Source organism: Kogia breviceps, chromosome 12, assembly GCF_026419965.1.
Source record: "Kogia breviceps isolate mKogBre1 chromosome 12, mKogBre1 haplotype 1, whole genome shotgun sequence".
In the NCBI taxonomy this organism is placed as follows: Eukaryota; Metazoa; Chordata; class Mammalia; order Artiodactyla; family Physeteridae; genus Kogia; species Kogia breviceps.
The window spans coordinates 88,098,715-88,112,159 of NC_081321.1; the positions used below are offsets into that span (position 1 = coordinate 88,098,715).

Here is a 13,445-nt window from a genome sequence, read left to right on the forward strand (position 1 = left end):
TGCATATGATAAAGAAAGTACAAACTCCTCAGCAACATTGGAAGATCCTTCCAAATCTCTGTCCAGTTTACTTTCCCATTCTCATCTTTCTCCACTCCTCTCATCCCCTAACATGTGTCCTGTGTTTCACTCTGACAGAGCTGCTTATTTTACAAATATATCATACCACTTCACACATGAGCATTTGTTTCCATCCCTAGAATGCTTTCCATTTCCCTGGAAAACCCCTCTTCATCCCTCAAGGTCCAGCTCAAATGCTCTGTACTATATGCAAAGAATTCCAGATTTCCCTGGGTAGTTAGTGGCTCAGTACTCTGTCTCTTCTGTATTTATTTTTGCTTTAGTCTTTTGTACTGCTTTACAATTATTTGCTTACATGCCTCTCTTACTTTAATAAGAACTTTGAGACACGATATGGGAAGACAACATTTTTACAGACATTAGGTATTTTTAAACATAGCCAAAATAAAAAATCTGTGTATTTAAAATGACATTGTTTCCCTTTTTTTCCCTCTTCAGCATAGGGCTACTTTCAAATTTGAATCAACAGATGAAGATAAAAGAAAGGTAAGCCTTGATGTTACTGTGTGTGTGTGTGTGTGTGTGTGTGTGTGTGTGTGTGTGTGTGTGTTTCATTCATGGACTTGATAAACAGTGGACTTGATTTCATCTGATAGTTTACTTTTCAGTTTCCTTTCAGTTTGGTTTTCAGAAACTCTGAGAATAAAGACAAGTGCCAGGTTTAGTATGGATTACACGTAACACCCTCCTGCTCCATCCCCATAGGACCATTACACTTGCATAAATCAGGGGAATGGGAAGGGTTCAGGGAGGACTCTCCTCCATATCTTCTCATCTCCAGAGATTAACTTTGTTTGGTGGCAGGACTGCAGGCTGCCAAAAATGCATTGCTAATATTGTAATATTGGGTTTACAGTAAAGCTTGGCTTTGGGTTAAGTTTTGGAAAAACAGCTATTCATGCAGCTGCCCCTCAACCACATATTGTTCCCTGTGCTGGCAGTTATTTATGTTGTCAGCAATTGTCTTGGTCACTGACTTCATGGGCAAAGAGGAAAATGGGGTCAAGAGGCTTATGAATAGACAAGTTATTATGTGAGGGTGCATCAGAGATAGAGCTATGAAATGTCATGTTGGCCTGTTGGGGTCGCCCGTGGTTGCTTTACTTAGTTGATTAGAGCATGATGCTCAAGGAGAAGCCCACCAGTTCTGCCTGTCTCTTTGCTGGGCCCTATACTGCTATCCCTGGCCTCACAAATGCTAAGACCTGGTAAGAGAGCATGACTGAATCTGTGTAAACGTATTATTGCTGCTGGAGAAATAGCTTGAATCCGGTGCTTTGCTGGTAGTGGTTTGATCATACCTTGAAATCATCCCTCTATTCACCTCCACCCACATATTCACCGTCTACATCCTGCTCACTTTGCCTCTTAAGATTTCTCAATACATTCTCTCCTTAACCCCAGCCCTAGTTCAGTCCTTCATCTGGATTACTGCACCAGTTTCCTAACTATCCCTTCTTTTTTGTGCCAGTTTCCTAACTATCCCTTCTTTTTCCAGTTATATGCCCTTCCAGTCCATTGTCCATAATTCTATAACAACAATCTGACTGTGTCATGCCCAGCCTTAAAACCCTTGAGTAACTTTCTTTGTCTATAGAATAAAGTTCAAGCTTCTTAACATGACCTAGATGCTCAGTGATCTGAAGTTTGCCTACTTTTTGCAGCCTGTTGCTTGCTTGTCTTGTAATTTATGCTCTAGTAATATGAAATGTTTCCAGTTACATACACGTACACATCCCTTCTGTTTCCTACTTCCTACCTTTGCATATACTGGCGGTATGTACCAAAATTACAGATGTATTTTGCCCTTTGACCAAGCAGTGTCACTTTTAGATCTATTCTATGGACGGATTGAAATTAAACAAAGTTATTCACTGAAGCATTGTACATAGTAGCAGACTATTGGAAACAATAAAGCCTCCAGCAGTTAGGGAATATTTGCAGAAACTTGTGTACATTTGCTTAATGGAATATTGTGCTGTGGTAAAGAGGGAGGAAGAGGGAGAAGGAGAAAGACTGTTATGTGCTAATGGGAGGGATCGTTACATGAATAGAAAAAAGAAACAAGGTGTTAAAAAGAACATGTTTTAAATATACTCATGATAGGTATTCAGGCTAGGAAGGCAGCTGCTATTTGGTTTAGTTGGGAGGATCCGTACTATATAGATTCCCTGGTGCCTTGTGAATCTGACACTAGGATCTTTGGTAGTGCTTTTTACTGGTCAAAATAAGTGCATGAAGACAGAGATCCCCCTCCACGCCATATGACTTTCAGTTAAGGGAAGAAAATTTCCCACACAGTTATTAATAAAGCATGTTTGTTTCCTGTAGGATAGTAGCAAAACCTAACATTTTCCAAGTATTTTCTTTTACTGCCTTTTAAATCTTTGGTGACAGTAACTACTGTACTAGTGTTACTTTCAGCATTACGTGTAGATTGCTGCTTCCTGGGAGGTCTGATATAAACAAATGTCATTAGGGACCTAGCTAGGTAATCTTCATTAATGGAAAAACATTGGCAAACAAAACTTTTTCAATCTCCAAGGGTTAAAACCATTAGAGACTCTTCATGCCTAAGTCCCTAAAAAGACTTTGAAATCAAAATTATTGGACTTCTCTAAAGGCTCTACATCCTAACAGCTTTTCAAGTTCTCAGTGTAGAGAGGCATGGAATAGTAGGCATGTCTCCAACATTAAACCCAATCTTAAAATAAGAGGAACTCAAATTACCATCCAGTTTGTTTTGCTGCCCTAGTTCTCTTTTTCTCTTTCCTAAACATGTCTCTGGAGCCTTCTACCAGCAGCTCCTTGGTAACAGCAGTGCCCCTTTCAATAAACTACAGGTGCTGTCGCTCTGAAAAACACACCTGTCTTATGTAAAAACTTGTGGCAACCTATAAGTAAATGTAAGGAAATAGAGCCTTTCAAAAAATAAAACTTGGGCTTCCTTGGTGGAACAGTAGTTGAGAGTCTGCCTGCCGATGCAGGGGACACGGGTTCGTGCGCTGGGCCCGTGAGCCATGGCCGCTGAGCCTGCGCGTCCGGAGCCTGTGCTCCGCAGTGGGAGAGGCGACAACAGTGAGAGGCCCGCGTACTGCACAAAAAATAAATAAATAAAACTTGATTATACGAACTTTGTAGGAATTGGTTATAAAGTAATGATCCTTAGGCCTAAGTCCTAACACGTAGCATTTTGCAGTTTTAGAAAGATTTGCTTTTCATTAGTAATACAGTAATGTTGTAAGTATGGTGAGAATATCACCATCCCAGTTTTATGGGTAAGAAAACTGAGGCTCATGTTAATGACAACTTGTTAACACTCATATCACTCGTAAGTGGTAGAGCCTCGAATAGAGAACAGGTTTTCTGGCTATTATGTGCAGCTCCTTCACTGCTCAGTGCTGCATGGCTCCCACTCATTACCACTTGAGGTATATCTCAACAGGTTTGAAATTATGACTCAATACCTTGTTTTATCTCTTATTTCATACGTTGAGACACCATTTAGGCAACTAGACTTAAACTGGAAAATATCAAAGGAAATTACCAACTAGGAATGCTTAGATTTTTCCAGAGAAGTAAAGTCAGATACAATTGCTAATGTTTGTGCATAGAATGCAAATAGTTCCAGGCTCATGCTATATTTGGGTTTTAGCACCTGTGCTTATTGAAGCGTTTGCTTTACATCTTCTCTACCTCAGTTGGTGGCTATGATTATCTCCCAGCACATAAACACATATACCATGCAAATATGTAGGATGGAGGGAGGTATGATGAATAATCTGAAAAATTTACAGCTTGAGGAAATGAAAGCTCTTATACTGGTTTCTAAAATACAACTGATCTCAAGGCCAATAAAGAGAACTAATTGCAATAAATGTTGAAAAATACCTGTCATAAAATGATTAAAAGAATTGCAGCTCTTTCACCTGTAAGATAAGAATACAACCATATTCAATGCAGAAAACCTCAGTTGTTGTCTGAGATAAACCTTTATGTATTTAGTAATTTTCCTCAAAACAGAGAAGTTAAAAATAAATTTCAAGCGTTTATTTCATTAACTTCAAACTCACATAGGTAAGCTCATACTTCTCTGAAGGCAGAGAGTAATTACTGAGTTAAGAACTCTTTGAGGACAAAAATTCTGGCCTACTTTTCTTTGTATTTTCAGTCCCCAGCACTGCATGTGGCACAAAATAGGCACCTACAATAAACACCTGTTAAATGAATAAAGGGGACTTGGAGCTTGAGTGGAGGCCAGAATTCCTGTAACTTGTACATACGGTTTGGTTTTGAGTTTGATATTCTCTTAACTAGAGAGCAGAATCTCAAGCACATTTCATAATGTTGTTTACTGAAAAAGCAAAATACAAAAGTATTCATACAGAATGATCACAACCATGTAAAATTAATAAAAACTATGCAAAGAAGAATGTCTACAAGGAAATTCACCAAAACAGTGGCTTAGTATTATTACTGTGGATGATATTTTAATTTCTCTTTTCTGTATTTTGAACTTTTCTGTTATAGTAAATGATAATGATATAAGAATATGATAATTACATATTATATGTGATAATATATTCTTCTATAGTAGTGTGATTGGGGGCATAAGCAAAGACCAATATACTTTTTTTTTTTTTTTTTTTTTGGTGGTATGCGGGCCTCTCACTGTTGTGGCCTCTCCCATTGTGGAGCACAGGCTCCGGACGCGCAGGCTCAGTGGCCATGGCTCACAGGCCTAGCCACTCTGCGGCATGTGGGATCTTCCCGGACCAGGGCACGAACCCGTGTCCCCTGCATTGGCAGGCGGACTCTCAACCACTGAGCCACCAGGGAAGCCCCAATATACTTTTTAATCATTTATTTTCTTTAAAATTGGGCCTTTGTGATTATCTTACCCATTCCTTTTGGGGGAACATAAAAATGTTACTAGGTTTGGAGATAGTATCACTTGTGGAGCCAGTTTATGGAGTGAAATAAATTTATTTGAACACAAAAGTCCATTCTACCATTTGAAATATTTCTTCTTTTTACCTTTTTTCCCCAAAGTTGGATGTACTTGGCATATTAGTAGAGATCTCTGTAGTCCACAAATATTTTTTCAGTAATTCCTGTGTGCCAGGTCCTGCGTTAGGCCTTAGTTCCTAAGTTGGCTGTTTCCTATGGTGTCTGGTTTGGTGCTTTCTCAGCTACAGATGCATACTGAGGGTTGCCATTGTGGACTATAGAAAATGAATGGGTAATTTTCCATATTAGAGTCCCCCAAGGAAAATGTGCCAAGATAGAACCATCAATCCTATCGGTGAATCCATGCTTAGGAATAGCTTGAGGCATGGTTGCTTGTTCTGAAAGCCTTTTACACTTAGTTTAGTCATTTGAAATTGTTAAACTCCAGTTTTCACTAAAACAAAATGAGCTTTGTGTGTCTTGCAAATTTGACTCATTTTATTTGATGTCTTCACCTTAGGGAATACTTTGATATATGATGCAAGTACAATTCTCATTTAGAAACCAATAACTTTAAAGATAATCCTTTTTAACATCTTGATTTCTTTCAAACACACACACTACCAAAGGCGTTCTAAAACTTTTACTTTTTAAAGTTGTAGAGCAGTCCAGCTGGATCTGGCATAAAACTTGACTAGAAGGCTGAATTATATCATAGGCCAGGATGAATGCCTCACAGTAGTTCAAAAATGAAACAATTTAAGCTTCATTTCAGACTCCATTTTTAATTTTAGATGTTTTAATGTTTTAGTCCTTCAGTGCCAAGGTATTGAAGGACTAAATGTGGGAAGAAAGAACAGAACAGCCCTTCTGATTTAGTAAGCCATAGATGTGGCAATCCATACATGATCTCTGTATGGATCACTTTTTAGGATTTCTGCCTGGGAATGTTAAGAGTAGTATCTCTGATTTACACTTTAGAGTTTCGGATCCTTTTTCTCATATAAAAAAACTAATCTAGAAGTTCTGCTTCCAGCCATGACAGTGTGAGAGCTTTATGGACCTGCTCCCCAATGAAACTGGTTATTTTTTAAAAACAACCATTTAAAGTCTCTGGAAATAGTCCTAAGAGCATGCAGTCAATAAAGGAACACTTATTCAGGACAGTCTACTAAAACTCAGTGAGAAGAGTGAAAGTCTGTGGGATTTGAACTGAGATCTGCTCCCTGTCTTCCCACTCTCAGTGGAGGGAGATCGAAACTCTCCTCCAAACTGATGCAACCAAGAACACGGAGCTCCCACTTCCCTCAGCTCTCAGTTGGAAGGCTGTCTACCCAATAGAGACAGGGGTAAGGTCAGCATTTTTCATCCTGCCTGAGCTACATGTCGCTGGGACAAAATTCTGGGTGAATATAGCCGAGAGGTGGCATCTCCCTCCTTTCACCCAATCCCCACTCATGGGACAGAGGCTCTACCTTGGGTAGGGCACCATTGAGAATATTAGGGCCCCAGTTGCACTCGCCCTGGCTGGTGGGACACAGGTTCCACCCTGGAAGAGGCCAGCTGAGGAATTCTGGGCCTGTTGCTCCCCTGTCCTCTCCAGTTGAGCTCTCAAAGAGGTGTCACCCAGAAAGAAGCATGCTGTTGTCTCTGCCCTCAGCATCAGGACCAGGCTCAGGAATTTTGGCAAGAGGGACAAGCAGAGCTTATAACAATGAGCTCTGAATCTCTCCCCAAAGGAACCAACTTAATTTGCAACAGTGTGAAGTTCCTGCCTGAAAGTACAGGTTGTGGTGAAAGGCAATTGGGAGGAGATTGACAGATTCATTGGAGACATAAGGCTAACCAGAAGGCTAGGTAGTTTGCTAGAAAGAAAGTAGGAAAGACAGCTGGGAGGAACCCTCCTGTAGTTAGAACAAATCTTAAATACTTACCTCAGGAACTGTCTCTTCAAAGGAGCCCTAGGGCTTCCCTGGTGGCGCAGTGGTTGAGAGTCCGCGTGCCAATGCAGGGGACACCGGTTCGTGCCCCGGTCCTGGAGGATCCCACATGCCGTGGAGTGGCTGGGCCCGTGAGCCATGGCAGCTGAGCCTGTCCGGCAACGGGAGAGACCACAACAGTGAGAGGCCCAAGAACGGACGGAGGAAAAAAAAAAAAAAAAAAAAGGAACCCTAATAAATTGGCTCAGTTTGTAGAGCAGTTTATGCCCCAGGACATTATTGAAGACAGTAGATCAATCAGCCTGCAGTTAGTGGAGCTTAACAGCTGGGTGTGGTCAGGGAAAGAGAAAGTCAAAGAGAGGCCTGCCAAAGCCACTGTTATCCCAGGATGACTGTGGCATACAAAAGGGTGAGCCCTATGAGGAGCTACATCTGCAGGGAGGAGGAGGAAAATATACTTAAATAATTCAGCCAGTCACTGAGCAAATAAAAAAATAACAATAGCAAAGCTTGGAGGGTATAAGCATTACCCAATGTTGATATAATATATTATCTAAAATGTCCAGTTTCCAAAAAAAAAAAAAAAGCCATGCAGAGAAACAGGAAAGAATGAGCTGTGCCTTGGGGAATAAGCAGGCAATGGAAACTGCCTGTGAGAATGACTAGATGTTGGATTTAACAGACAGACTTCAAAGTAGTCGTTATAAATATATTCAGAAAACTGAAGGAAACCATATTTAAAGAAGTAATGCAAGGTTTGATGACAATGTCACATCAAATGAAGAATATCAGTACAAAGATAGAAATTATTAAAAAGAACCAAATGGAAATTTTGGAAGTGAAAAGTACAGTAACAAAAAAAAAATCACTAAAGAGGCCCAACACTGGGTTCACACTGGCAGAAGAAAGAATAAGCAAACTTGAAGATAAATCAATAGTGTAAACAAGGTAAAGAACTGAGGAAAAAGAATAAAGAAAATGAACACCTCAGAGAAATATGAGACATTAATATACCAACATACACATAACTGGAGTACCAGGAGAGGAGAGAGAAAAGAGAAGAAAAAATATTTGAAGAAATGATGTCTAGGGATTTCCCTGGTGGTGCGGTGCTTAAGAATCTGCCTGCCAATGCAGGGTACACAGGTTCGAGCCCTGGTCTGGGAAGATCCCACATGCTGTGGAGCAACTTAAGTCCGTGCGCCACAACTACTGAGCCTGTGCTCTAGAGCCTGTGAGCCACAACTACTGAGCATGCATGCTGCAACTACTAAAGCCTACGAGCCTAGAGCTGGGAATTCCTCAAAGGATTAAACAGAGTTACTATATGACTCAACAGTTGTACTCCTAGGTATCTACCTAAAAGAAATGAAGATATATGTCCACACAAAACCATGTACTTGAATGTTCATAGCAGTATTATTCATAACAGCCAAAAGATGGAAATAGCCCAAATGTCCATCAGTTGTGAATAGATAAATGAAATGTGTTATATCTATACAGTGGAATATTATTTATAAGCAACTGATAAGTCCTTACAACATGGATGAACCTTGAACACATTATGCTAAGTGAAAGAAGCAAGACACAAAAGGCCACATAATGCATGATTCCATTCATATGAAATGTCTATAATAGGCAGATCTGTAGTGACAGAAAGTAGATCATTGGTTTCCCAGGATCTAGGGACAGGGGAATGGGGATTTACTCCTAATTGGTATTGGGTTTCCTTTTAGGGTAATGAAAATGTTCTAAAATTAAACAGTGATGATGGTTGCACAATGAAAACCAATGAACTATGTACTTTAACAGGGTAAACTTTATGATATGTAAATTATATATAATAAAGCTGCTATTAAATACTACATGCCCATCATTATTCCAAGCACTGTATGAATATTAACACATTTAATACTTAACAACGAAGCTATAAAGTAGATACTGTTATCTTACTTGTTTTACAGATGAGGAAACTAAGGCACACAAAGAAATTACTTGCCTATCTAGTGAAGTAAATTACATGCCTAAGCTAGTGAAGTAGGAGGACATGATTTAAGCCTGTGCAGTCTGGCTCCACAGCCCTTGTGCTGCACCATACTGCCACTCATTAATAATTGAACTGACCTATTGTATAATTTATGAATTGATTTTATTTTCTGATTGTAGGCATCCAAAATTTGAGACACAATACAGAGCATAAACAAAGCTTTGACATTGAACTAATTAAGACCATTGACAGGAAACAGAAGCACATGATTTGCAGTATGACTGGATAGGATAACTAGTAAGGATATCTAGTGTCAGCCCTTCCCATTAGCAGTACAGAAATTGACCTATAGGAGTTAGGCATGGTGCAGATTTTTTTTTTTTTTTTTACTATTATTATTATTTTTCCTGCCTAAAATGTAGGGTTTTTTTCCTCAGCAATTAGCTCTTCCTTACAAAGTTTGACCATGTACTAAGGGAAGTGGAGAACATGTACATCTTTGGCTAATTAAAAACTCTTAGGACCTGAAAGAGTTCTTGGCTGAAGAGACGTTTCCAGTGTTCCTAACTTCCCCATTTATAAATGAAAAATTGAGAGGTTGACTTACCTAAGGTTACAGTTAATGAGTGGAAAATCTGGGACTCAAACTAGGTCCTCTGCCTCCTTTTCTACCTTCAGTGATCATTGTTGCAGGGCAGCTCCTCAGGGAACTTACAGTATAGTAAGGGACCCAGAATATCTTCCAGTGCAGTGATTCCTTCTAAGGTATCTTGCACTGAGGGTAATCACACTCTGACTGAATACTTTCAGTAATGGGAACCGCACAGCAGCTGCTCTGCTGTTAGATAACTTTACTTGTTAGAAAGCTTTTACTTGTATGAACTCTAAATCTTCTTTAGTTGATCCTCCTACTTTATCCCTCTCTGCCTCTGCCTTTGTCCACCATTTAGCTTGTCTTCTATCTTCTTTTTCCTGCTCCATTTCTTTCATTTTTTCCCCCCTACTTATTGCCCAGCACTCACATTTATCAAGAAGCTTTCTCTGGCTAAATTCTCTATATGTAGTTTATTCTTTTAATATTTGAATACACAGCTTAAACTGCTATGCATTGAAATACACTTACATTCCTTATTCGTTCATTTCACATGTTTAATCTCTCTAATATTATAAATAACTTGAGTCATGTTTTTATAGCTCCCCAACCCAAAATAAACTTTTTGTCACTTGGTTAGAATTTATTTCTCTTGAATAGTTTGCATGTACTTGAATTAAATTGGGAGCATTTTAAGTTATGTGCCTGTAACAGGGCTATGCACATAAGTGCTCAGTAATGAACTCTATAGATTCTAAATGAACACTGTAGAATCTATAAAATTAATATAAAATTGCAGTGTTATAACATCAGCACTTTCCTTTTCAAGGGGCTTTGTCATTAAATGGAAAATATAGATAAAAATTTCCTAGCCCTATTGTGCTTGTGCAGTGTGCTTGTTAATGTTACTTGATTTGTTTGTCCACCTGGCCATCTTTATGATGTAATGTGCATGGGCCTCCATTCTATCCCAAGCACTATGCTAAAGATTTTTAACTATATCATCTCATTTAATATTTATAAGCCCTAGATGTTATCCCTATTTTTAGAGGTGAGAAAATGAGGGACAGTGATATCCAAAAATTCGCCAGGATCACATAGCTACAAGCTAGTGTTTGAATCCAGATGCTTTCTTTACTTCAGTTGTACTGTTTCCCAATAAATAACTTGTAGATGCCTTACACCTTACAATATGTTGTCTTAGATGCTATCCATATTAAATAATATAATGATATTAATAATATAGATAGATCTTTCACAATAACCATGTGAAATAGATATTTTTCTATCTTACACATGAGGAAATTTAGCTTCAGATAGAATAAGTAAATTGCTCCAGATCCAAGTTCAGAAAATAATAGAACTGGGAATTAGAAAGAACCCAAACTGGTTCTGTGCTTTTTTTTTTTTTTTTTCCTGCTACACCACTAGTGTTCTTGTGCCTTTGAAGACCTCTAACATCACAACTGTCTCGATGAGACAACTTCACTCTTGTCGGTATTCTTGGCTGTCTTAGTCTGCTCATGCTACTGTGACAAAATACCAAAAACTAGGTTGCATAAACAAAAGAAACTTACGTCTGACAGTTTTGGAGTCTGGGAAGTCCAAAATCGAGGTATTGGCCAGGTAGATTTCCTTCTGAGACCTCTTCTCTTGGCTTGTTGTCAACTGCCATCTCACTGTGTACTCATTTGACCTCTTTGTGTAGAGAAGGGAAAGGGGTGGAGAATGAGTGAGCTAGCTCTCTGGTGTCTCTTGTTAAAAGGGTACTAATCCCATAGGACCAGGGCCTCTCCATCATGGCCCCATCTCCAAATACCATCATATTGGGCTTAGAGCTTCAACACATGAATTTAATGGGGATACAAACAGTTAGTTCATAACTTCAGCTTACCATCAGAACCCTTGACTATCTGCTATACATGCCTGGGCTACTAGAGCTGAGAACTGGGGATTTAGAGATAGAGTAACTAGTTCAGAGTGAAAAGTTAAGTGTTGTGGAGTAGATGGCACTGGAGACAAAGTAAGGAGATTCCAAAGAGACTGTATATCAGAAAGACATTGATACGTTGAAAAAGGCAAAACTGTAGAAATCCATGGGACCAGGATCTATATCAACCACCCAAATATGGCATATATGTTGTGACAGAATATACATCATCCAGCCTTGTTAGTTACTATGTAGTCAAAGTATAACTTGGCATGTCATCCCGCCCAGAGGGACATGAATCACCCTTGGTCCAGCGCATCCTGCCCACTCATGAGTCACTTGTTGGCCGTCTGGGTTATCAGACTGACTAGGGTGTCACAGGGCTTGAGCTCAAATGACCCTTATTTTACTTAATAACTACCCAAAGCAAGAGGAGTGAAGCTGGCAATTCGGACATGCCAGAGAGAGGACGTAAACTGCTTCCTTTGAGTGAAAAGGTGGAAGTTCTGGACTTAATCAGGAAAGAAAAAAAGGACTTAGTACAAGACTAGCACTTTCTTCTGGATAGCTTGAAATGTTTACAAGACTGCATCTGCTTTAGGAAGAAGCTAGAGCAGTGTGGCTGACTGAGTCTTGGTGCTCTGGCCTAGTGTTAGTCCTGAGCCTCTGAGGTGGGAGAGTCGAGTTCAGGACATTGGTCCACCAGAGACCTCCGGGTCCCATGTAATATCAAACTGCAAAAGGCCTACCAGAGGTCTCCATCTCAACACTAAGACCCAGCTCCACTCAATGACCAGCAAGCTACAGTGCTGGATACCCTATGCCAAACAACTAGAAAGACAGGAACACCACCCTACCCATTAGAAGAGAGGCTGCCTAAAATCATAATAAGATCACAGACACCCAAAAACACACCACTGGATGCAGTCCTACCCCCCAGAAAGACAAGATCCAGCCTCATCCACTAGAACACAGGCACCAGTCCCCTCCACCAGGAAGCCTGCACAACCCACTCCACCAACCTTAGCCACTGGGGGCAGACACCAAAAAAAACAGGAGCCACGAACCTGCAGCCTACAAAAAGGAGACCCCAAACACAGTAAGTTAAGCAAAATGAGAAGACAGAGAAACACACAGCAGATGAAGAAGCAAGGTAAAAACCCACCAGACCAAACAAATGAAGAGGAAAGAGGCAGTCTACCTGAAAAGGAATTCAGAGTAATGATAGGAAAGATGATCCAAAATCTTGGAAATAGAATGGAGAAAATACAAGGAATGCTTAACGAGGACCAAGAAGAACTAAAGAGCAGACAAACAATGATGAACAGCATAATAAATAAAATTAAAAATTCTCTAGAAGGAATCAATAGCAGAATAACTGAGGCAGCAGAACGGATAAGTGACCTGGAAGATAAAATAGTGGAAATAACTACCACAGAGCAGAATAAAGAAAAAAGAATGAAAACAATTGAGGAAAATCTCAGAGACCTCTGGGACAACATTAAATGCACCAACATTCAAATTATAGGGGTCCCAGAAGAAGAAGAGAAAAGAAGAGGTCTGAGAAAATATTTGAAGAGATTATAGTTGAAAACTTCTCTAATAAGGAAAAGGAAATAGTCTATCAAGGCCAGGAAGTGCAGAGAGTTCCATACAGGATAAATCCAAGGAGAAACATGCCAAGCCACATGTTAATCAAGCTATCAAAAATTAAATACAAAGAAAAAATATTAAGAGCAGCGAGGGAAAAGCAACAAATAACATATCAGGGAATCCTCATAAGGTTAACAGCTGATCTTTCAGCAGAAACTCTGCAAGCCAGAAGGGAATGGCAGGACATATTTTAAGTGATGAAAGGCGAAAACCTACAACCAAGATGACTACCCAGCAAGGATCTTATTCAAATTCGACAGAGAAATTAAAACCTTTACAGACAAGCAAAAGCTAAGAGAATTCAGCACCACC

General features: G+C 39.6%; 1 protein-coding gene across 7 annotated transcripts in view; it reads left to right on the plus strand.

Moving 5' to 3' along the window:
- Nucleotides 1-13,445, plus strand: part of RIC8B (RIC8 guanine nucleotide exchange factor B) — a 122,046-nt gene that overhangs the window by 7,297 nt on the left and 101,304 nt on the right. For all 7 annotated transcript variants that reach the window (XR_010835909.1, XR_010835910.1, XR_010835911.1 and 4 more), the window contains exon 2: nt 520-567. Coding sequence is in view for 3 of the 7 variants with exons in the window: in XM_059082012.2 (XP_058937995.1) it covers nt 520-567 (48 nt within the window). In the remaining 4 variants the exon portion in view is untranslated. The remainder of the gene's footprint in view (nt 1-519; nt 568-13,445) is intronic.